We start from the raw sequence: 24,234 nt of genomic DNA on the forward strand, positions 1-24,234 counted from the left end.
TTTTATTTTAGTGATATTTTTTCTGTAATGGAAGCTTTCAAGATATAAACCAATCAATTAGATTCTTCAATTAAAGTAGGCGATCTCGTTCAAAACATTTGACAGAATCTCCCGAGCCTCCTTTCAAGTGGTAGGAGTGTGGCCTTCCAAAAAGCTCATTACTGATTGGGGAAAGTGGTTGCCATAGAGACATTGATTCAGATTGACTTGACACAAAAAAGTATCGACTGAATTGACTTCATTTCAGTTGAGCCGGCCAGGAGTCGTTTTCTACAGGTGACCCCTCATTTACTCGGTCCAGGTCTCATATACAGTCAGGAATTACAACCCACAGATCGGAGTGCGCTTCAACAAAAATGAAGTAAAGAAAAACATCAGGCCAGAGAATGAAGAAGGGTACACAAAACAACAACGTTATCAAAAAGTGATTAAAAAAAACGTGTTTATTTGCAGAATCTATTTGAAACAATTTACGAAGGCTACACAGCTTAAAAAACATGACGAAAGATTTGTTCACTGAAAGGTATGCAGCACTAAGCAGCGTTTAATATTAGCCAACTGTTTTAGCTTTCAGGTCCATGGCTTTTAAACCTCTCTAGCCAACCATCCGCTGATCCTCACCAGCTGACAGCAGGCCTGCAAAGAAAAAAAAAGACATGTGCACAGAAAAATACAGATTTGTGTGGCGAAAAGGCCTAACATTGGATGAAACGTTTCCCTTTTACTTCGATTTGGTTCAATGTCAAAAAATGTAAACCAGTGACAACAGCTGCTCATTTGTTGGCGCCATATATCTTTGAACAGGAAGAAAATGAAGCACAAGGATGAAAGAGACTAAAATCAGTCCTCAGATTATCACATAATTACTTCTTGAACTTTCTTACCATTGTGCATTTATCGACAAAACATTTTCCCATGTGTTGGAACCATTTCTTACTAAAGTACATCCCTTTTAGATTTCTTCTGCTCTTTAGCGTGCTTAATGTTCTGTCTGCAGATCCTAGTGAACCGCACCAGGGTTTATCTGCAAGTAAACTGGGACACTTAGTTTGTTTGGGCCAAGATTTACTTGCTCCTATTCAGGTGTAAATGCAGAGCAGTCTTTTCTTGGAAATGACCAAACAGGCCAGCGTGAAATGTCCTTCTAAACACACCTGCCTTCATTTCTTTGAACAAAACACCAAAACAAATATTGTCCTGAATGTTTTCTCTGTATGGAGAGATCAAATCTTTAACATTTGTTGCTCAGTGTTGACCTGAAAAATATCAAAGTCCTAACAACAAATCATAAACTTTTCCTTGATTGCTTTTTTTTTTGTCTCACTCAGTGGGTCTGTTTTTCACTTAAAATATGCAATGTTTGAAAGATCCACCATGACCATCTGCCTAGAAACAAATGTGTAAAACCTTGTCTAAAACAGACTGAATTTACAACAACTCATCATGACCCACACACTCCTACTCTCACAAAAACCCTCATTTTTGGCCTATATTTATCACTATAACCAGAGCTATTGTGTATATGTGGGAAATAAAATCTTCACCCACTCATGCTCAGCTCTAAAAAAGATGTGAGCACCACTGCACTGAAGACCAAAGGAAATCTTCAGGCACCTTTAGAGATGCCACATATACCATTTGTAATACTAATACATTTGCTTTAAAAGATCCACTCCGATAAAAATTACATTTCTTTTTAATATGTTCTTCTGGCATTTTTCTAATGATGAGGACAATGTAAAGAAAATTAAGATTATAATTGTATTTCTGAGTATTTCTTTATTTCAATCTATAATCAGAAGCAGACAAAAAGAGCTTCTTTGTGATGCAGAAAATACGCTCGATTTCGATGCACTCACTTGTAGATGACTAGACCCGTGTACGTCTTCGTTTTTTCTCGTCTGAGCTGGAATCTGGCTCAAAATTGTACAGCTGGATAACTCCCATATTGGTCGTCATTTTTGTTGCATCGCTAATGTTAGGTTGGGGCTGTAAGCCAGAGAGAGTGTAAACAGAGAGCTCTCAGCAATGGGGAGGGGAAGGGGTTACTCTTATGCCAATGAGCCTGCTCAGAACTCAGGGATATATATTTATGAAATACTGCCTTTCTGCAGAAACTATGTCCCAGAAAACTACAGTTTTTTTTTTTTCATTTAGGCTAAAAATGGTTTAAATAAAATTGAAACCCCTGGGCAAGCTTTAAAAAAGATCAACAGATGAGTGAGTCTTTAAGAACCACAAAGTTTTGTGCTGTATGCAGCTCCTGTAGTAATCCTGGATTTATCTAGCACACTGCTAATATAGAAAAAAATGTAATTTATCTGGTAGAAATAAAGATTCTCCCATATGTTCCCAAAAAAAAATTCCTAAAATATTCTCATAGGAGCTTCAGCTGTATAAGGATTTAATGAAAGCACATGTATTGTGTGGCTAAACCGACACATCCAGTTTATGGGTTCCCCCTCTTTTATTTTTAGGCCCAATACCTGCTAATCTGTGGGTGAGCAGAAGAGGGATACCCCCTCTGTGGGAACAGTATAACACCTATAACACCCGTGTCGCTGCCTATGCCATGACCTCATGCAGCACCTGTTGCTGCAACAGCACCCACCTCATTAAGAACTTCATCTGATTCCTCTACCCCTCTGTCTGTCATTGAGCCTCTCACTTTCTCTCTATTTTCAGTTTGGTCTGTGGATCAGACACCTTTCGTCCAGATCTGCATCTCACCATAATTATGTCCTTGCATGATTTGTTAGTTGAGTATTTAGAAGCTATTTTTCTCATCTTGTGTAGAACACAAATCACACACAAAGTATTTTCAAAGTTCTTTACAGAGTAAGACAAAAACCCATTTTAAGACAAAATGCTTCATTTATTTCTATGTTTTTCACTTTTGTTTTGTCAATGTTGGAAATAAACAGGAGACACTGACTTTTAGTAAGTAAAAAACAATATATGTGAGTCGTATCTTGTCCTTTTGTAAAAGGAGTTTAAATGAAACAGTTTAGATCAAATAAAATGGAATTGTCTTCGTCTGTCTTGTCCTGCCACGACCTTTTGTCCCCTCTGTGCTCGGCAAGAGTCTCTTAGATTTCTCCTCTCTATTGAATTACCCCCATAAGCACTTTCTGGCATTGTAGGAGAACACTCATGGGAGGGAAAGAGGCGGCGCGGGCAAGATGCCAGAGAGTTTTTATGCGGTGGCGATGGGGAGGGGGTCAGACAGAGAATAGTGCAGACACATTTTTTTAATGACAGATTGTAGCAAATGAGAAACACAAATATTACAACGGATAGGGGCACATAATTGAGTTTAAAATAATGAGAAAAATAAATGAATACTTGGGGCAACAGGGTAATTTGATTCCAGTGGTTTATAATCACAACAGAAGTGTTAATACGGTAACTTTGTGGGATTGGGAGGAAATTCAGAAGGGTTTTTTAGCGCATGGGGCACAACAAAGCTTTGGAATGATCAGTGATATGTGACAATGTAGATGTAGAACATTTAAAGGAAGGAGAAACTGTTTATTTCAGGGATCCTGTTTCACCACTAAAGGAAACCAAAATATGTTTGGCAATGCAGGATGCCAGTGTGTTAACAAGTGAGGAAATACAGACAATGTGAAAATACAGATCTATATCCTGTTTGCCTTATTGTGACAAAAATGTTCAAGAATTAAAAAAAACTAGTTTTAGGTCAATATTCTGATCATTTATTGGTCTTCACTTCAGCCAATTTCTAATTGTAGCTCGACACAGCTTCTTCTTAGCCAATTCCCTCTAACCTGTCGAGTTTTAAAACCATCTGCTCCCCCATTGTCCACTGAAGCCTCAGATGGTGGTCCAGGAGGCGTTTACTGCTTGAACAAAATAAAATATTTTTTGTTTTAAATTAAAAGGTTATCTGTTTAAAAAAAGTCGGAAAATGGTAAAAATGCTGCTATAGTGCTTAACAACAAGTGTAAATAGTTGTTGTTTTTTTTTGCAGGGTATTATTCCTTTCTTCAAAGTTTTCTTTTGATTCCCACAATACAAAACAGATTTGACAAATATTCCAAATTCTTCGTGTATTTACCAAAGAAAAGGTGAGAATCACTTGATTCGATAAAAAATTGGGGATTCACTGTTTAGTGCACACATACCTCACTGTAGTTCACCTCAAGCCAATTGGAATTGACCTCACATGGTAGAAGCAAGTTTGTGATTGGACATCTTTGTGTTTGCATCACACGTACATAAAAAAGCAAATACAGTAGAGACACAACAGGAAGAGAAACTGACAAAATCTGACAAAAATCGATTGTTTTTTTCTCAACTGATTTGATGCATTTTTACCAAAATAATAACATGTAATGTAAATTTCAAATAAAATTCATATGTGTAATTTTCAACTGATAGTACTGTGCCACCCATTACTAGATCCTATCTGTTTCCTTTACATCTCTAATAAATATGTGTACATCAATATTAGCATTTGTGCATTAGCAACCTGCAAATGATGTTAGTGTTATGCTAGTTTTAGGATTTGGGTCAAGCTGTATTTTCTTAAAGATTGTTTTCAATTACTGAAGTTCCAAAACTGCTACATTAGTGACAGTTCGAACAAAAAAAAGGCGAACGTTTTAAGCGCTAGGATGCTAATGGCATTTGGTGGATGCTAATACAACGTAGGCCACCTTCATTTTGTATGTTTTTTTCTGAAGACTTGAGGAACAGCTTTTGTTTTGATAAATCATGACAATAATGACAATTCTGAAATCAAAGAAGAATAGTTACTTTCTGCTGTAGGTAATATTTTGAGCTAGCGCAGTATTTTTCAACTTTTTTGAGTCAAAGGTATACTTTTTCTTTAACAACTATCCTGCAGCACACCAGCAACCAAAAAAAAAACAATAATAAAAGAGAAACTCTTAAGTCTTTGTTGATGTACAGTCCGCCCACAATCTCTCATGCATTTTAAGGCAAAACATTTTTTCCTAAAGCTTGAAAACATTTTTTTAAATTACATTCTTTTTAAAGGAATTTAATGTTTGTTTGTTTTTTACAATTTTTTTGTTTGTGCCAGAGAAACTGTAATTTTTGAAGAAACGTATAATCCCAGCAGGGTTGATACATGTTACACCAATAAGACCAACATTTTACCGTATTCATGATATATACAGTAAGTTTAATTGTAACTCCACACAAAAATGTGAACACAAAGTTTTATTAGTTTTTACTTGTCATAATCACAGAATGTAACTTTAGCAGAAATTTTTGTATTAATTAATTTTGTGGTGTAAAAACTGTGACATGCTGCATCACTTTGTTGTCGTGTACATCTACTACATTACTAAAACTTGTTTGAGGAATGGTAAATGGCGTATACTTGTATAGCCCTTTCTACCGTGCTCATAGGCCCAAAGCGCTTTACAGTGACAAACCCATTCACCTAATCACTAGCGCCAACCTTCCACAAGAGGCAAGGTGGGGTTCAGTGTCTACCCATCTATGAGGGGGGTTCTGTCAGAAGTCAGAGCTCTGTCTCCCCCTCTTGTTATTGGCGGGAACCATCTCCAGAGTTCTAAACACGCTACATCTCCCAGCAACCCTGGCGCACAGTTCCTGGATGCCACATACCTGACTCTCATGTGCAATCCCTCACAGTACACTTAAGCACTGTACTGAGCCTCACTCAGTGCAAAGTATTGTTTGTGCCACTCCGCCTGCATTACCGAGGGTTATATCCAGATCTGATCTTCTGCTTTCCTGACCATGTTTCGTCTTTGACTCAGTTTGCCTGCCGCCCGAATCTCGCCTGGATCCTGACTTCTCTAATTTCCTCTCTGATGCTACCATGCCTATCATTGACGAACATGGGACCCTGCTCTAGCTTTGTGGACGTCTAGCTGTGCTAACAAAACCTGCTTGACCGGAACCAGCCTTCTGCCCGTTCTTGTGACACAAATACTGGAATCTCTGTCTTGAATTCCTTTGTTCTCCAACACAAACCTTGAATGAGAACTAAACTGTTTATCAAGAAGCTTTGTTATGCTTCATGACAGTCAACAGCAGCGCAGTAAGAGATGCTGTCATATTAATGCAATGCATCATGGGAGATGGAGTGAAAAGCAGTGGTGCTAATGCCGAACAGACTCACGTCTCTGAGCTTCGTTGTTTCATTCACTTTTTAGACAGTCTGACACTGGATCCAGTGGGAAGCTTCTATGGGTGCAATGATGATCCATGGGTCATACAGATCACTAACGCGGGTATTGCACAGACGTGTGACGCGGCTAGCACCCCCCGTCTTTCTTCCCTTCACATGCTTCATTAAACAGTTATCTGTTTTACATCGAATGGGATTAGCGCATAAAATTCACGTCCTCCTCTTTTGTTCTGTCAGAGTCTCTGCTGGACATTTTTCCAAAAGTGTGCGTTGGGTTTTTCTCGCCCTCCTTATGAAAGACAAGGAAGATGCTGAGAATTCCACCTACCAAATAGGCTTTCATTTTTATTTGTCAAAAACTTGATTGAATTCTAGAACTTCATGACATTTGTAAAAATGTGGTTTGTTACCAGCAATCAACCATATTTTTTTGTTTATAAGATGGAGATCCTTTTTGTTTCTTTGTTTGCACGATTGAACTAATCAGTCAAATTTATGTCATAATTTACCAAATAAATACATGAATACATAATAGGAATTGAACAGCATAGACCTGGCTTTCCATCATTATTATTGTTTACAGATACATTCAAAAGAGAAAAGAACAAATAGGCACAAATACGTTCTTCAAGGTGTTACACAAAGCTAACAGAGACGTCCTGGGTGAAAAGCTCTGAAGGAAGTCAGATAAAGTGCTATTATTAATAGACTGACCATGTTTGCCGTCTTGATAAACCCCTCTTCTCAAAATAGAGATTTGGGGATGAGACACCAGAGATACGTGGGACAAGGGTGTATGTGTCTGAAGGCAGCTATAAAAGTGTTATTGTGACCTTCCCCTCAGCTTGCTCATCTTACTTTTAGTCTCCAGAGCGCGTGTTTTCTCCAGTCTCCCTCCATCACCTTTCCTGTCTTCTTCATTTTTCTCTCATCTCCATCATCCACCCCTTCCTTCAGGTAAGACTAGACACATGACTCATGAAAGGATCTGCTAACAAGCTATTTGTCCTGGAAACTGAGCTCTAAAACAGCAAACAGAACAATAGTGGTTGATTATCTGTGACAAACAGATGTGGTGTAACTGATTAATTTTACAAATGAATAAAAAAAATAATGAAAAATCATTTTGGTATAGAAATGAGTACAGGAGCCAGGTTCTCAAATGGATTTGTTCTTCTAGGTAGTCTGAAATGTAATGAAACACAGATCTGGAAATCCAGTCCAAGAATGAATCGCATGATGGTTTCATTTATTTCCAGCTATTGAAAATATAGTAAATAGATGCTAAGTTGAGGTAATTTTGGAGTCGAAGTGGTTTGACACATATTTGCATCAATAGGCTGCACGGGGTTAAAGAAAATTCAAGCAAAGCATCAAGATGAATGAGCCTTTAACAATAATGGCCTAATGTGTTTTTAACAATAAACCAGAATAGTTTTTTTTTTCTGGTTCACAATGGAATCACAATTCATCTTGGTTTCTAGTATCTGCATTTTTTCCATACCTGCAAAGTCCTGTCTGCATGTCTGTCTGTTAGGAGACAGCCTGAAGTGTGTTGTTTTCGTGGCTCATGTGTCACAAGCGACAGGTGCTTTGTCTCTGAGCCCCTGCAGGACAGATCAGACCAGGAACAAAGGCATTTTTGCAGATTCTGTTAGTTAATTTTCGTGTTTCTTTGATTTTTTTTAAGTAGAGTTTATTTCATTCTGTGATACAGCAAAAAGCTGTTCTTACTTACGGTCTTTGATGAGAACTGAGACAATATCTAATAACAGAAAGGTGTGTAGAACAGAATCTTATCCTGAGGAAATTAAGTTCTGATTTCTACAGAATTGCTTTTCAGTCCCTTGTGAGATTCTGCCTTTTGATGAAAAGACACTTTGTTGTCTTAAAAATCAAATATACTTCTCCATCACACTGCTCACACTCATTGCTTTGATTGTGGGAACGTCCTTGAGGAACATTCAAGGCTACAGTGAAGAATAAGGAGCTGGCTGAAGAATGATGTGCACTTTGGGCTTTGCACGACAGGACAGAGCACATCTATCATCTGAAATTCACAGACTCAAAGCTTTTGTAACAAAGACATAGGCATTTCTTTTTCAAGCATCAGCTTATATCAGAATAAATAAAAAAGTAGTTTGTGAATTTTATGCCGACTGTATTTTATTGTAAAACTGTATTGTTTTTTTTTTGTGGGTTAAAAACAGCATAATGAAAACTGAGACCACTGGGAATGCTTTAATAATTGATCAAGAGGATTGGAGAGGGACTTTAAAACCCTTGTGCTATCTTAGATGACCCCACCCTTACTTTGACGTGTTCTCCCTACCATGACAAAGGTGGATAAAGGTGGAAAGATTTCATGTAATCCATGGACACCAGTGAAGATCATAAATCATTGAAGAAAAAAGGTTCAGCGCACTGTCTAGTGGGTCTAGACGACCCAACTCCCAACGTTAAAGTGCCTGGGAAAGCACAAGGGTTACGTGTATGTAAGTTTGGATACAGTAAAAACAAAGGGTTGAATTATTTTTGATACCACCAAAACTTTTTTTCTCAGTCGCTCTTGCCCCCGTCATACAAACAAGGAAAATAACTGCTGTGTCAAGAACTGGTTGTGTAGGACCCAATATGCAGGCGACGAGGCTTGGTGGCAGAAAGTAAACATTTAATAAAAATCTAAACGAGGAAAAACCCATGGAGAAACAAAAAGTCGATCACCTGACAATAAAGAACGGAAAACCAGAGTCTGAAGACAGTTAACAGAAATGAGAACAGCTGTGGATGATCATCAACATGGACCTGAACTGGATGACCGGGGACAACTCAAAACATCATTAACCTTTGTGCTATCCTAGGCACTTTAACTTTGGGAGTTGGGGAGTTGGGTCATCTAGACCCACTAGACAGTGCGCTGAACCTTTTTTCTTCATTGATTTGTGATCTTCACTGGTGTCCATGGATTACATGAAATCTTTCCACCTTTCTCCACCTTGGTCATGGTAGGGAGAACACGTCAAAGTAAGGGTGGGGTCATCTAAGATAGCACAAGGATTAAAAAGCATAACTAAATTGCACAATCCTCACGGTGCCCCTTCCCAAATCAGACAACAACAACACTTGGGAGGAGGCGACCTGGAGAAGCAACAGAGCAAGAACAGTTCAGGTTCCTGTAGCCCAGCAGCAGTAAGCGGTTACATGGAGAACCCCCTCCTCAGGAGGAGGCACAAAGAGGCAGGGACATGAAGGGGAGCAGCCCCAATGACCCTCCTTGAGAACAGAGACATGAAGATGCTCCCCTCTTAGGAATAGACACGTGAAGAGGAGCAGCCCTGGCTACCCTTCACTGGAACAGGAGACAATCGTCCTCCAGAACAGAAGCATGGAAGTGGTATGACACCATTAACAAAAAATAGCTGCAGGAAACCTGATCTGACGTGAGATGTCCTGATGTAGACTGCAGTGGCAAAAAACCCACCATTGCAGCAAAAATTCGACTGCTGTGTTCAGGGTTTTCAGGTCATACGGTGAGGAACTAGACAAAGACCCACTATGCAGGAGACCAGCCTTGGTGGCAGAAACTTGAAATTTAATAAATAAACATAAAACACCCATGGAGAAGGTCACAAGAGAGAGCAAATGACCAGATACTTATGTAGTCTGAGGACAATTCATAGAAAGGAAAACAGCTGTGGATAATTATGAATGTTAACCAGAAATGACTGAGAGAGAACAGCTGACCAAAAACATCACTAAAAACAGACTAAACTGGACAATCTTCACAGTCTCTTGCAAACGGAAATTGGAAATTTCTGTGCCTGTCCCCAGCCCGGATGAAATTTGGAGTTGTGTGGAAATAGGAATCCGGCATAAAAAAACTCTCTGTTGAACCACATGTGTGAATCAGTGAAAGCTTATTTCCTGTGGCGATGCCTGAATGTGCTGAAAGGTGAACAACAACATCCTTCACATCTTCCCTTCTTCTGCAAGAAAGAACACACAGATTATATAACTCTAATCTAACCTGCATATATATATATTTTTTTTGTCTATGAGTGAGACAACATCCTATATAAAAAATGATGTGACAAAAAAGAGAAATGTTGAAAGATATATTTCGGGAAAGCAAAATAAGACCAAACACAACTGTGCGTTCACTCCAGTAAGCTTCTGGTACCAGAAGTCTCATCGGTAATCAATGTGGACCTGAAAATCAGCTTTATCTGTGTTCCTTTTCAGTTGATTAAAAGGCCTAGAAACGTTTGAAAGTAAATCACTGAGTCTAATGCTTTCACATCCTTATCCTGGTGTGTGTGACACATTAGTGTGTCACAAACACAACACACATGATGCCACCCTCATTACACCAAAAGAATTCACCAAATATGCAATTGCCTGCTTTTTTCTATTTATTTGTTTGGCATAAGCTCCAAACTTAACTTATTAAGCTCTTTAGTGACATCTAGTGATATCTGAAGGCTACTGCATGGTACAGCAGTCATCACGGGATGAACCCCCACCCAAGGCCAACGCCACCACACATGATAACATATCTTAATCATCTCAACTGAGTTTGCACATTTTCTAGAAACCTGTCCATTTTCTGGTACAGGAAGTTTTCACTTATTGTATTTTTTTTCTCTTGGCCTCTTTCTGATGATGCTCCTTCAATGTCTACTGTGTCTTTTCCTCCTGCAGGCAGAATGGTAATGACAGATCTGCTAAAGCCTGAGGAGATCAAGAAAGCTCTTGATGCCTTTGCAGGTCTGCAAAAACAATACAGTGAAGATGGTGACCTTAGCATAAAACAGATCACAGAATATTTTTTTTGAAAGTTTTGCTTTGCCTCATGCAGCAGAGACATTCGACCCCAAAAAGTTCTTTGAAATGATTGGGATGAGGGCCATGACTGCAGAAAATGTCAAGAAGGTCTTCCAGGTTTTGGATGTGGACGCGAGTGGATACATAGAGGAGGATGAGCTCAAGTAAGAAATTCCAATACACCAGGTTTGTCATTTTTCTGAGGTAGTCTTACTGGGGAAACTTTTTTTTTCAGGTTTGTCCTAAAGGGCTTTTCTAAGGATGGCAGAGATCTGACTGATGCAGAGACAAAAGCATTCCTCCAAGCTGCAGACAAAGATGGAGATGGAAAGATCGGCATTGACGGTACCTCTCTGTTACTCAGCCTGCTAGTGTTTTGTTTTTAATTCCAGTATAGATCAATGACTGTATATGAGAACTGGACCGAGTGATTGTGACATCATCCAAAGAAAATTAATTGCTTCCAGCTCCAATGAAATTAAGTCAATTCAGTCCCCATTTTTTTGTTATACGGATGTCGCCGTGTTGGAGCCTGAAATCATCAGTAAGCAGTGATTGGTCTGAGTTGGTCTGATCAGTCTCGCCAATCATGAGTGAGCTTTATTGAAGGCCACACCCCAACCACTTGAAACTGGGCTCGGGGGGAATCTGTCATAGGTTTTGAACGTTTAACATGATACCACATACTTTTATTGATTGGTTTGTTTATAACTTGAATAACTTGCACTAAAGAAAATGATGATGAAAAAAAAAAAACTAGGATCAGCAAGAAATATGAAAAAAAAGAGGATTATCAAGAACGTATAAAAAAAGGTATCGGAGCAAGAACAGTTATTCTGATAAATGGAATGACTGAGTAATAGCTTTTTATTTCTCAATATAGAAGTCTATGGGATTTTGACTTCTTGGAGCCAGCAGGTACTTCCTGTTTGGAATGCGAGGAGGGAGGGATCACTCAGTCCAGTTCTCTTATACAGTCAATAGTGAAGATCAGAAGTTTATGTTGTTTGACTATTTCTTTTTTGGATCCTCTAGAGTTCGAGGCTTTGGTGCACGAGTAAAGGGACCGTTCAACCCCTTCTTCCTCATCCTTTCCATCCCTTCATTCATATTTTGGAAACTGCCACCTTCTAACTCCTGTTACCTCCTTCTGGACCCCACATACGGAGGCTGAAAGGGAGCCATGAGGAGAAACATTCAGGCATAAGAGCCATCAGTTTCCTTAATAACGTTCCTTTTCCCACATACCACTCAATGATTTATCAGGGTAGTCAGTGGTTCAAAAACAGATGGTGCTTGTGCTGTTGATGGTGTAGATGTTAAAAGACTCCTTGTGCACAGTTTCTGCGTGTTGACATATCAGCTCGCCTTTTCTTTTTTCCTTTTTGTCCATCTTCTATTCCTTCCTTCATTTTACACCTGCAACTCTGCTGATCGACTGATCAGACCATGTAGTAAATCTATAACAGAAACTGTGAAGATGGAAATTGCACATCATCGAAAAATCACAATAAAAACACACAAAAAAACAAGTTTAGTCTTGACTTTTCTTTTTGCACTGGAATAAAATAAACAATAAATATGTGAAATAAACACGTTTATTTCCTTTGATTGAATACAATTAAACTAGAGTTTCAATCCTTGACTGTATCTGAGAACTGGACAGAGTGATCCCTCCCCCCCTTGTGCTCCACACAGGAAGTACCTGCTGGCTCCAAGAAGCCAAAATCCCATAGACTTCTACAGAGAAATAAACAGCTATTGCTCAGTTATTCCATTTGTCAGAATAAACATTCTTTTTATACATTCTTGATAATCCAATTTTTTTTCTTTTTTCTTTCTGAAGCACAAGTTATTCAAGTTATAAACTGACCATGCCTTAATAAAAACATTTGGTCTTGTGTTAAACATTTAAAAGATTTGATTGACAGATTCTGGGTGTGGACTTTCAATAACTCATTCCTGATTGGCGACAGTGGTTGCCATAGAAACATTGATTCAGATTGACTCAGGCCAATCACTGCTTACTATGGAGGCCACAGTTCTTGATTGAAAAACAGATCCATATGTTACATCAATAAACCAAATCGTGGGGAAAGGGATTAGTTGCATCTCTACTACATACCAGTATGTTTGCATTGAAAGTGTGCTAAATGTACGAAGGTTTTAGTATTTATTGTTTTACATCCGGCTTAGTATGAGCCATCATTTGGCTCCAAAATGACGACATCCATATCATGAAAAAATGGTGACTGAACTGACTTCATTTAGGCCGCATTTACACTGCATGGCTGACCCAATTCCGGTGAACATGTAAGCAGAAAAAAAGCGCATAGATTACGATTTTCTCAGATCGGATTCAGGCCTCATTCATATGTGGAATAAATCGGATACGAATCGGATACGTGCATTTGCGTGTGCCATGTAAGCAGACAAATCGGATATTCCCCAGTAAATGCGAGTCGTACGTCAGTGACGTCAACTCAGGACACCACCAACTCAGGTCACATGACTTATAGTTGCTTTTATGTGCTGATTCTGCTGTTCAAGGACAGCTGGAGCCCCATCAGTGTGTTACCTTTCAGCCTCAGGCTTCAGACCGTAGTCGGAAACCGCTGTTATTTCTGGTCCGGTCCCGGTCGGGACGCAAATGGTAACTAATCAAGTGGGACACCGTTGCTCTGGAACCGGCTAGAAGCCGTTGGTTTCTTTGCTTGGATCAAACTGTTAGTACAGCACAACGTCTGCAAACACTTCCTTATTCAAAACTCAGCAAAAGCACATAAGCCGGCCGATCAGCCCTTCTTTTTCCTCTCCCGCGCATCCCCTCTCGTGCGCCTGCTTCATCCTGGAGCGCCCAAGGCAACGCCTCCTTCCGTCGCTGCGTTGCCGCCATGACAACCGCAGTCACACAAAAGAAACACAAGAAAAAGTGTGTGTGTGTGGGGGGGGGGGGGGGGGGGGGGGGGGACAAGCTAAGCTGCTAACAAGCAGCTACAGCAGATTTCGCCATGCTAAACGTTTGCCGTTTAGACCAACACGCATCTTCTAAATGTGCTTTTATTACTGTTATGATTATTATTAAGGCCCTGCTCGCTCATAATTTTTTAAATTCATGCAGTAGGTGCAAAGTAAAGGAGGTGTAAAGTATTTTGTATGGACGTAACACTCACTCAGTCCAGTTCTCATATACAGTCAACGGTTTCAATACAAATCTCATATAGAACACCATGAGAACAATACAAACAACGGAACAGTGAGCCAAAAAAACAACAAAATAGACACTCATGACTCCTGTTTTCCAGTGTTACCAAAGCAACCATCTACGGTACTTTATATTTTTACCACAAACACAACACAACTTTATACCTGTAAAAAGAAGAGCTAAAACAGCTAAAATTTGTTTTGTAGTATTTAGAAGAAAGAAAATATCACTTATTTTTTGTGTTTGGTGTTAAACATCACACTGTACAAAACTTCTTTAAAATTCCTGTGGACAAATCCAAAAATGTGTCTTTGTTTACGTCAGAGAGGTCTACAAAAAAGCATATCTCGTCTCCACATCCTGATCCCCCCCAGCACTGATGGATCAGTGAATATGAGGAGCAGATCTGTCATTGGTTGATGTGGGACGAAGCTTTACTGTGGCAAACGGGTTGGTGCCCCTGAAAGGAAAGGATGATGGAAAATGTTATAGAACACCTCTCACGCTTAGCTGCTTGCCGCCTGCACACAGAAAACACACACATGATCCAGGGTTAGGAAACTAACACCACACCGGCCCAGCCTGCCGGTTTTCACTGTGGGAGCTTTTACAGCTCAACTTTCCGCGTGTTGAACTGTGTTTGCTGCAAAGACGGATTGACTTCATAGAATGAGGTGAAGGGAAGTGGAGTATTATTTAAGATGATCATCTAACTGGTGCAGCAAACAATAACCTCAATGGATGACTGCAAAGAAAGTTTCCCACTTATAATAATGTATCATTCTAATAAATCTTTTATTAGGTGGCTATTGGGAAATTGGTCTGTTAGTGAATAAAACTGTGGGTTACCTTGGAAAAAGAGGGTTTTCAGCTGCTCCCATAGGTGACAATTTCTGGAAGAAAAAAAAAGAAAAACAGAAGTGTATTAAAACATGTAAGACAAAAGGAACACTGATAAAAAAAAGAAGAAATACTACCTGAGCATCCAATGTAGCGTCGCTCCTCCTATCAGGCAGAGGAGAGACTGATCGGAAATCTGCTGAGCCCCTTCGGAGGTTCTGACTAAATGGAGGGGGTGGAGGAGGGGGTGGAGGTGGAGGCTTGGTCTCCATCTGCGCTTCCAGCTTCTTGTCAGGAAGGGGAGAGATGGTTCGGACGTCCACAGAGGCTCTGCGGCTGGCTGGTGCCGGGACTGGGACATCTCCATAACTCTTGGCCTCTGAGTGCTCAGAGTCCAGCAGACTGTTCATGCTGTAGCTCCTGACAGAACCGCTGTGACAAGAGAGGGACTGTGAGAGTCTTGAGCTGCGTATACACCAGCGTATAACGCGTGTAGAAGAATGTGCCTGAAAGGGCATTTAGCCCATGGAATTCACACTGGACAAGAAGGGAGGGGCTTCTGCATTTTATTCTTTCTCTACTGTTTACAAGTGCATCTCCACCACCTACAGTTGGAAGGGGCTTGGTGTGAAATGTCAAAGCTGTACAAATCTTGAATCTTGCTCCAGGCTTTTTCCTTCACAACAGCTCTATTCTGATCATTGAAAGACTTGGTGTCATAGAATTCCGGCCGGGCACAAACAACAATTGTTCATTTCTCCTCCATGGTCAAATTTCAAAGAATTGAAACTTCCGTGAATTTAAAGGGGTGTCCATCTACGTCACTACCAAATCTGAGTCCCAGTTTGGTCAAAGTTTAACTAGTTTAACTTTCAACGTGCGTTCAATGCCATTCTGTACATGGAGCCCAACAACAAACTAAAAAATGTGCGTAGTGACGCATGTACTGGAGAATTTTGAACGCAGAAGCCGGACACGTGCATTCACGCGCGTTTACATAGACTTTTCTTTGAAAGTAGCTGATTGAACGCGTGTTGCTGAGGGGGGTGTGAACGTACCTTCAGTAAAATTTTGGAGACACTGCTTTCACAGTTTTTAACAACTTTCTAAACTTTCATTTCAGAAAGATGGAAGTAATTTGTCATTTAGTTGGTTCTGTTGGTGAGCTGTAAAAACTGATTTCAAAATGCAAATACACAAAGATCTGTGCAGACATCTGCACATCACTAACAATACTAACCTGGTAACTAGACTGTTGGTGAAATCCTCAATTGGAGCCACATATGCAGCAGGGAACCAACCCTGCCTGGAAGTCAATGCACCAGAACCAATCAGACAAAAGCAAAAACAAAACAGACATTTGTGAGAAATTGTAAAACTCATAGATACACCCACCGCAGGGTACTTTCAGTGCGCCCGTACAGCCAGCCGTTACGTGGCTCCTGTACCAACACAATGATGCTTTCTCCCCTGTTGAAAGGTAAGAGCTTTGGATTGGAAGAGGATGGGTGAGACACCACAGCCCTCATGGTTCTACCCGCTGAAAGGCCCAGAGATTCTCCAACCGAGCTGGACCGAGAGCGGCTGGGGAGAGGAGATGGTGCTGCAAAGGGAAAGAGAGGGGAGAAAAAAACTTCACAACAGGAGATTTCTTAGAATTCAGTTCAGTTTTCTTTTCAGTTTTATTGTAAAGCACCAGATTAAAACCAAGGCTGTCTCCAAGCGTGCAAAAAAAAAAAAGAAGAGACAGAGCTTTATTAAATATAATTTTCTTTTCAGAAACAGTAAAGATATATAACTGAAAATTTTCAGTAAATACAAGGGCAGCTTGTGGCTCTTCTTTGGTTTAAATGTTCCCAGACATTTGCCATAACATAGAATCTGTTGGAAGAAGTACTTCCACCTCTCACCTCTAGATGGCACTCTTCCCAGCGCCTGCTGCTCCCTCCTAGCCCAGGACATGTCCTCCTCTCTGGCAACTGTCTGGAGCAGAGATGTCACTGAACCTCTGAGCTTTGCAGACACACAAAAACATTATAAATGATTAAATCAATAGCTTATTTAGAAATGAACAGAAACTTTCTCTAAAACGTTTAACTTGTGTTCACAGAAACACTGAAGTATTTTTTATAATGCGTTTGGAAAAAAACAAGCAAAGAAAAGAACCCTGTTGCTAAAAAGCTACAAATCAATTTCTTCGATTTAATTTCTTTAAAGTTCCTAATTAAAAACAGTGATAAACAGCGTGACACGCTAAACCTGACCGTCTGATTTATAACTACTACAACCGGTAGCAGTGATGTTACATCTGTGAGACATAGGTGCCAGGAGTTGATAAAGTGTTTTAAACGGGCTTATATCATGCAAAATGAACCCTTTCGAACTTTTAATTGTATTATTTTGTACAAAAAACAACCCTAAGGGTTTTTTGATCCTATCATGCATTACTGAGCATTCCTCTAAAATCCTGCACCAGCCCCATCCAAACCACAAAAAGTGGGTTCTCACATTGTGACGTAGATAAGTGGGGAACAGCCCCTTCCAGAGTCTGCGCTGGCTAACACACAGGTTCTCCCTTTAGGCCAAATTATTTTCTGCAGAGCAGCATGAGCTCATCAAAATTTTGCCTCTGAGTTGCGGGCTGTTTTTGCAGAACCCCACCCATTGCTGAGAGCCCTCTGTTCACATACTCTGCTGCTAGCTTACAGCCCCAACCTAACGTTAGCAGTGAAACAAAAATGGTGGGCAGTTTTGGAGCTATCCAGCCATATATTTTTGAGATAGATGACAAACGTGGATCTAGTTGAGCAAGCAGCTTGTGGCCTGCCTGGTGTTTTTTCTACGTCACAACCACAAGCATCCAGTGACATTTTTTCTTCTGCTCCTGATTCACAATGATCTGAATAAAGAAATACTCAGAAATGTAATTTTGAGCTCAATTTTCTTCTCATATGTCCTCCATCATGAGAAAAATGCCACAAGAAAAAAACAAAAACACAATTTTCTTCAGAGTGGATCTTTAACTGAACATATATACAGCATATATAACACGTTTGGATTTTTGCATAGCTATTAATATTGTGAGGCACAGAAAAAAAACACCAAAAATTAAATGAGTAGTTTTTACTCTTAATTTAGAGCTGGCTTTGTAGACTTGTGATTTTTTTCAGTGTATTTTAGGAGCTTTATTGCACACATGAAAGAAAATCGACATAAAGACATGTGTAATGTGCTTTCTCTATCAAAAGTAATTTTTTTTTATAAAACTTAAACAAAACATTTTTTAATGAATTAATACTTTTTTTTTTTCAAAGGAATTCTAGTAAGAATTTGCAATACCCTGAAAATTAAACCCCAATTGTCCTAGTTTATTAACTAAGAATAGTTTCATAATCAAAAGTAAACTCCATTAGTTTCAGAAATAAATATAAACAGCTTTATCGCGGCTTTCATTCATTCATTCATTCATTTTCTTTACCGTTTATTCCCTTTCGGGGTCACGGGGTTGCCGGAGCCTATCCCGGCCACTTGGGCGTAGGCAAGGGATGCTCTGGACTGGTCGCCAGTCTGTCGCAGGGTAGAATATCCTCAATCACACATCCATTCACTCTCACACTCACACCGATGGACAATTTAGAGTTGCCAATCAACCTATGAAGCATGTTTTTGGACGGTGGGAGGAAGCCGGAGATCCCGGAGAAAGCCCACGCATGCACGGGGAGAACATGCAAACTCCACACAGAAAGGTCCCCCATTGATGTTGTGTTTTTCATGTCCCCCAGCCGGGACTTGAACCGGGGGCCTTCTTGCTGTGAGGCAAGAGCGCTAACCACTGCGCCACCGTGCAGCCTTTATCGCGGCTTATTTAAGAAACTAATTTAGTAAACTGGATTTTGAACCATGAAGTAAAATAAATAAAAACTAAAGTGCCCCTACCTGGGCTTCTTGATCCAAATGGGTGGATGTCTGAGAGGTAGTGTCCTTGCTCTCATTTACTTTCTCCTTCCATCCATCAGCTTTTTGCTGGAGGGACACACCAGTCTAAAAAAACAAACGAGGAAGGAGCTTCTCATTAAACTTCAACCTAATCATGCAGCTGCAGGATTAACACGGAAGTCAATTCAATATTGCAAATGAGTCTTAAATTGCAGCAGATGTTGTTGTAATTCACATGACGCATCATTGCTGGAATGAAAATGTAAATGTCTTGGTTACATGGAGAACACTGCTGACACCCTGCTGAAGCAAGAAGCTCAGGAACAGCGTCCTCTACTGACGGGGCTACAACTGACTAATAAGGAGAAGCCTGAATCTAAGGGACATTTTTACATTTAGTATTGAAAGAAAGCTTATTATATTTGAACATTCCTAAATTGGTATTTAAGAATGGGTTAATATACAAAGGTCTGCACCATAACCGCTTGTGACCAGATAACTAGGATGATTGATAAATGTTCCACCCAGAGTTCATCAAAACTTTCATTTCGTTTTGCCTGTGTTTCCTCAGACTGCAAAGTTACCTTATTAATGAGGAACAGAAGTGACTGAGTGAGTCCACAGTGCTTCTCTGCCAAGAAGCGATACCTCCTCTGCTCCTCCTTCAGGATCTCCTGCTGGCTTTGCCGTAGGTACAACATGTATTCACTGTTCTCCTGAAAATAAGTGAAGACACAAACGTTGTGGCACATATTTAGCAATAAATAAGTTGCATGTGTTTATTTGTAAACCTTGATTGTGAATTTGCATTTTGTATTTACCAAAGAATCCCTGAACGTTCCACGTCTGAGTTGTTTCTCCAAAGTCTCGGCCTGGTTCCTCACCTCCATCTCATACACTTTGCGACTTCCCTGCAGCACAAGGACCAGCTTATTTGAACAATGAAACATCTTCCTGCTTCTGCCAGCTGGAATATTGGCATAATAAGTTTCAGCTGTGCTTTCATCGCTTTCTAGCTACTAATCTCAGCAGGATGAGATGCTTCAGTCTGTATTCCTGACGTATGGGAAAACTCTCCCATGTAGAATGCTTATACGATAGCAACTGCTTTTTCTTTTGTGGTTCAACATGTTTATTATTTAGGAATGTGATCAAATCTGTGACGCCTGCAAGGAATAACCTTGCAACGTTTTGGGTTAAAAAAATAAGTGAAAATACTTTCCACTTTCTGGAAGAAAAATGGTTTTCTTTTTTCTTTTTCACAACTAATACTAATTCCAGGCAGCAGTTTAATTTTCCAGATCCTTAGGTTTTAGCTTGAGGTTCTTTATAGTTTCATCAACAAAAGTCAATGTGAAGCCAGATTTGCCTTAAAAAAAAGGGTTGTATTTTAATTGGCCAAGAATCTGCCATGCGTTTGATCAGTGTGTGCAACAAACAGTGCAGGCATAGCTATTAAAAATAAAAAAACATATTCAAAAAGATACTTCAAGCTAGTTTTCCTCACAGTCTATGCATTGAAGTGCATGAAAGAAATGCATGTCATTTGTTTACATCAAAAGGAAAATGCATCCAAATCAGAAAGTACGACTAACAACTTTCGGAGCTTTCTTTAATTTATTCAAAAGCTGCAATTATATTTTGACACTAAATGTTGTTGTGGATATCCAGGTTTCAAAGACACACGGGTAAAATAAACTCACATCAATGTATTCTTCATCCAGCTTGACATTCTTCTCCATTGCTTGCAACACCTCAACCTGAAACCACTGGAACTGCAGATGGAAAAAAACATTTGGTGTAATTTAGTTTATCAGGGTAATTATTTTGTCTCACTTAATCTATTTACAAATGTGATGTTTCCTCAGGTTAGCTTTTCTTTTTGCTACAGGCCATGTGTTGGTGTTTTTGATTGTTTCTGTCAATAAATGCCAACAAAATTAAGCAAAGTTAAACTATGGAAAATGCAAGGACAAACAGATTTCTAAAGAGAAACACAGACTTCTCATTTGTGATCCTACCAAATGTAAACCAACTTAACTTGCTGTTTTAAAGACCCACTCTGAGGAAAATTATGATATTGATGTTTTCAACATGCTCTTGTGGCATTTTTCAGGGGGGGGACAAATATAAAGAAATTTAAGTTCAAAACTGTATTTCTGAGTGCTTCTTTATTCAACTCATTGTGAATCAGGAGCAGACGATTGAAAAAGAGCTTATATGTGATGTAGAAAAAACTTTTCGATGACTAAATCCATTTACAGCATGTCTTTGTTTTCCTCACTTGAACTGACATCTGGCTCAAAACTATACGACTGGACAGCTCCAATATTGCTTGCCATCTCTGTTGCTCCTGGGCTGCAAGCTAGCGTGCCGGTGTGTAAAAGGTGGGGCGGGATTACCCCACGCCAACGGTCCCATCCACAATTGAGAGGCGAATTTCTTATGAACTTCTGCCGCTCTATGTTCTAGAAAACGCACATTTTGATTTAGACTGGAAATGGCATAATCCTAATTAAGAGACCACTGGGAACGCTTTTATAATAGATCAAAAGATGATCAGAGTGGCAATCCAAAAGCTTTCTTTCTTATCAAAATGCCCTTTTTTAACGAAAAAAAGAAGAGTACAGGGTAAAATCAAATTGCTTTCTGACATCAATGAAAATAATAAACTTTTGAGCATTCATTTTTTTTAATAATGTTGTCTAACAGTTAAAGCCAGCAATCTGGAAAATATTTGTTATGCTGCAGGTTTCCCCACATTTCCCGAGGAAAAGCACTGACCACTCCCTCCATTTCTGCAGTGAGTCGTCTCTGTGTTTCCGAGATCTGGATCAGGACGTCTCCTGTTCAAAGGAGAAACAGACCATCAAAAATTAGACTAACTCAACAGCACAAAATGAACTCTAATACTTCCTAAAAGATGGGTTTTAATTATCAAGGAAGAAAATCTGTCATGTCTTTGCTGTATAAACATGAGAAGTGCGGTTGAAGAGTGGGTGCTGTCATTCTGTGTGAATTTAAATAAACTCCTAATAGGTGGAATTCTTCTGGTAGAAGTCGGAGAAATTGGATATTACCCTCTAACTCAATGCTTCATGACTCCAGCCTTCAAAGTCTATGATCTGGCAAACTAGACATTGAAGAAGATGGAGCACAAGTGAAGCCTTTTAATGTTGGGGCCTCTGAGTGTGTCCGTTTTTGTTAAGGTAATGAACTAAGTGCAGCTGAAGGGCCAACTTCATCAATGATTCAAGTGAAGCCACTCAATAGGGTTTGTAGTCAGGCTGTGGATCCCTGATCTTCTTATGTAGCCAAACCTATCAGACGCAAGTGCAGAACAAACACTGGCACCTTCAACAAAGACCTGTTGGTTCAATATTTGTTGTTGTCTAACCCCGTCATTCACCCATCGGGTAATTGGGGAAGTTAAGCAAGCGGAAATACACACTCTTGTAACACACAAAAACCATGACATGATGGGAAAGAACAGAAATGGACTCTGTTTTTTCTTTTTTTTAAATAATTTGTATTGCTTCTTATGAGAAAAAAAGAGTACTTTGTTAAAAAAAGGGGCTCGTCTGGAACAGACTCAGATGGAGACCCTCTTACCGAGCGAGCGTGATGACAGTGTGTGGAGCGCCTGGTCACCCATCTTTGCCACAGCACTGAAGTAGGCCTCACTGCACACAGCTAAGGCTGCAGCATAAACACATGCAAAAAGTCTATTTCAGACAAACCATTTCATATCTAGAAACAATAGTGTGAAAGTATTGTCCCCCATTTTCAGAGCTTTTAAAGGAGGTCACTTGCTGCTGCTTCTTTAGGAAAACGAGCCTCAAAGTGGCGACAAGTGATACGTGCTTCTGATCTCGGAATAGCCCCATGCTGGTGAGTATTGTGTTTCCAAACTAACTATTCCAGGCTTTTGATGCAGAAAGCCGCATTAATAATGAAAACCACCAAAGTAAATTACTAGTTACACATGATAAAGGTTGAAGAAGCAAAGAGGAAGCAGGTTAACCAGAAAAACGTTTGTTGAATAAAGCAAAAGTTTAAATTCGTCTTTTTATACATTCATAATCATTATTATTTCAACTTTTTTCTTACATTGACATGCAGCTTCTGGAAATGTAAAAAAGTAGTTGAATTGATTAATTAAATATTCAAAAATCAATAAAAGCATTCTCTTTTATTGATAAACCAGATAAAATGAAAGTTCTTATTAAACTCCCCAAAGAATCTTTGAAAAATCACTTTCTATAACTTAAATGCAGATTAATAAACAATATTTAAATTTATAAAATGTAAGTTATGCTTTTTTGCATTATTAACCCAAATCAATGATGTACTTCAGTGAAACAGAAAACTCTCCTTACAAAACCAGTAGTTAACTTTAAGCTACCTTAATTCCCACTCTCTTTCAGGCAACAAATCAAACTCTAGCTGACTTTATTTGATCATTATATTTGATTAAGCTAATGTGACGTGTGTGCACTGTATGTTTTACACTATCAAAGACGAAATTATCATCTTCTTTCATATTTTTGCTAAGTTTTTCTAATGAGTGTATTACTTGATATCAGAAATGGGTTTCATATGCTTTTGTTTTGTAATATTTTTATGGTACTACTCCGTTATTCTTAATGCTTGAAACAAACCAAACCAGTGAAGTCAAACCAAGATTTCAACAGTTCAACGAAAACCTACAGAAAAGAAACACAATGAGATTTTGTGGCCCAAGCAGCAAATAAATGACTCCCTTACCTTGAAAAGCTCGAACATAGCTGTTTCCAAGAGCAACAAGTTTCTCGAGACCTGGGTTGAAGTGCTCCATGAGATTCTACAATAGTGCACACTCAGAGTAAAACACTAACAACAAAACAAAGCTGTGTTCTATATAAGGAACAATGTGAACAAAATAAAAGATCAAAACTTACTGAGTAAACATTCAACGTTGATTTGTGCAGCTGGTCACTGGTGATTCCTGACATAGTGATTAGTTTGACGATGAAACAATATGAATAAAAACAATCCAGAAAGTCATAAAATATGTCCTCCCATTCAAAGTTGAAAAACGTCTCCAAAGCCTTTGCAGCTCAGAGCCTCTCTTTCTGCTGCTGGTCCAAAAAGTGAGAAGACCTGTCTGATTTGCTGACTGCTTCACCCCCTTGTCCCGGTGTTTTCATGGAAAGAACCCGCAAGCATGTGCAGAGTAAAGAAAAGGGAATAGGTGGCACCGAAACGACAACGTTAATTATTGAACGGAGACCTA

The 24,234-nt window shown here is 39.4% G+C and overlaps 2 protein-coding genes across 4 annotated transcripts in view; one reads left to right on the plus strand and one right to left on the minus strand.

The window, feature by feature from the left end:
• pvalb7 (parvalbumin 7) overlaps positions 1 to 12,510 on the plus strand; it is a 52,604-nt gene extending 40,094 nt beyond the window's left edge. The window contains exons 1-5 of one of the 2 annotated variants that reach the window (XM_023958894.2): positions 6,979 to 7,111; positions 10,856 to 10,921; positions 11,013 to 11,142; positions 11,214 to 11,323; positions 12,014 to 12,510. In XM_023958894.2, coding sequence (XP_023814662.1) covers positions 10,861 to 10,921; positions 11,013 to 11,142; positions 11,214 to 11,323; positions 12,014 to 12,039 — 327 coding nt within the window. In that variant the 5' untranslated portion in view covers positions 6,979 to 7,111; positions 10,856 to 10,860 and the 3' untranslated portion in view covers positions 12,040 to 12,510. Of the gene's footprint in view, positions 1 to 6,978; positions 7,112 to 10,855; positions 10,922 to 11,012; positions 11,143 to 11,213; positions 11,324 to 12,013 lie in introns of those variants that run through there. The other variant, XM_023958890.2, reaches the window with a different exon arrangement.
• A 1,913-nt stretch (positions 12,511 to 14,423) lies between these two features.
• baiap2l2b (BAR/IMD domain containing adaptor protein 2 like 2b) lies at positions 14,424 to 24,159 on the minus strand. 2 transcript variants are annotated; one of them, XM_011478271.4, is made up of 14 exons: positions 23,900 to 24,159; positions 23,727 to 23,802; positions 22,572 to 22,658; positions 21,744 to 21,805; positions 20,663 to 20,734; positions 19,781 to 19,870; positions 19,544 to 19,675; positions 18,960 to 19,064; positions 16,934 to 17,036; positions 16,419 to 16,626; positions 16,264 to 16,329; positions 15,161 to 15,455; positions 15,033 to 15,076; positions 14,424 to 14,643 (listed from the first exon to the last, which is right to left on the minus strand). In XM_011478271.4, the coding sequence occupies exons 1-14, from the start codon at positions 23,951 to 23,953 to the stop codon at positions 14,568 to 14,570; spliced, it is 1,470 nt and encodes a 489-aa protein (XP_011476573.1). In that variant the 5' UTR covers positions 23,954 to 24,159; the 3' UTR covers positions 14,424 to 14,567. The 2 variants fall into 2 exon arrangements, with proteins under 2 accessions (XP_011476573.1, XP_078806373.1); XM_078950247.1 differs by having other exon boundaries at positions 16,934 to 17,006; positions 23,900 to 24,103.
• Positions 24,160 to 24,234: the final 75 nt, after the last annotated feature.

This window comes from Oryzias latipes, chromosome 1 (assembly GCF_053564925.1).
Source record: "Oryzias latipes strain Hd-rR chromosome 1, Olatipes_Hd-rR_3.1".
Taxonomy (NCBI): domain Eukaryota; kingdom Metazoa; phylum Chordata; class Actinopteri; order Beloniformes; family Adrianichthyidae; genus Oryzias; species Oryzias latipes.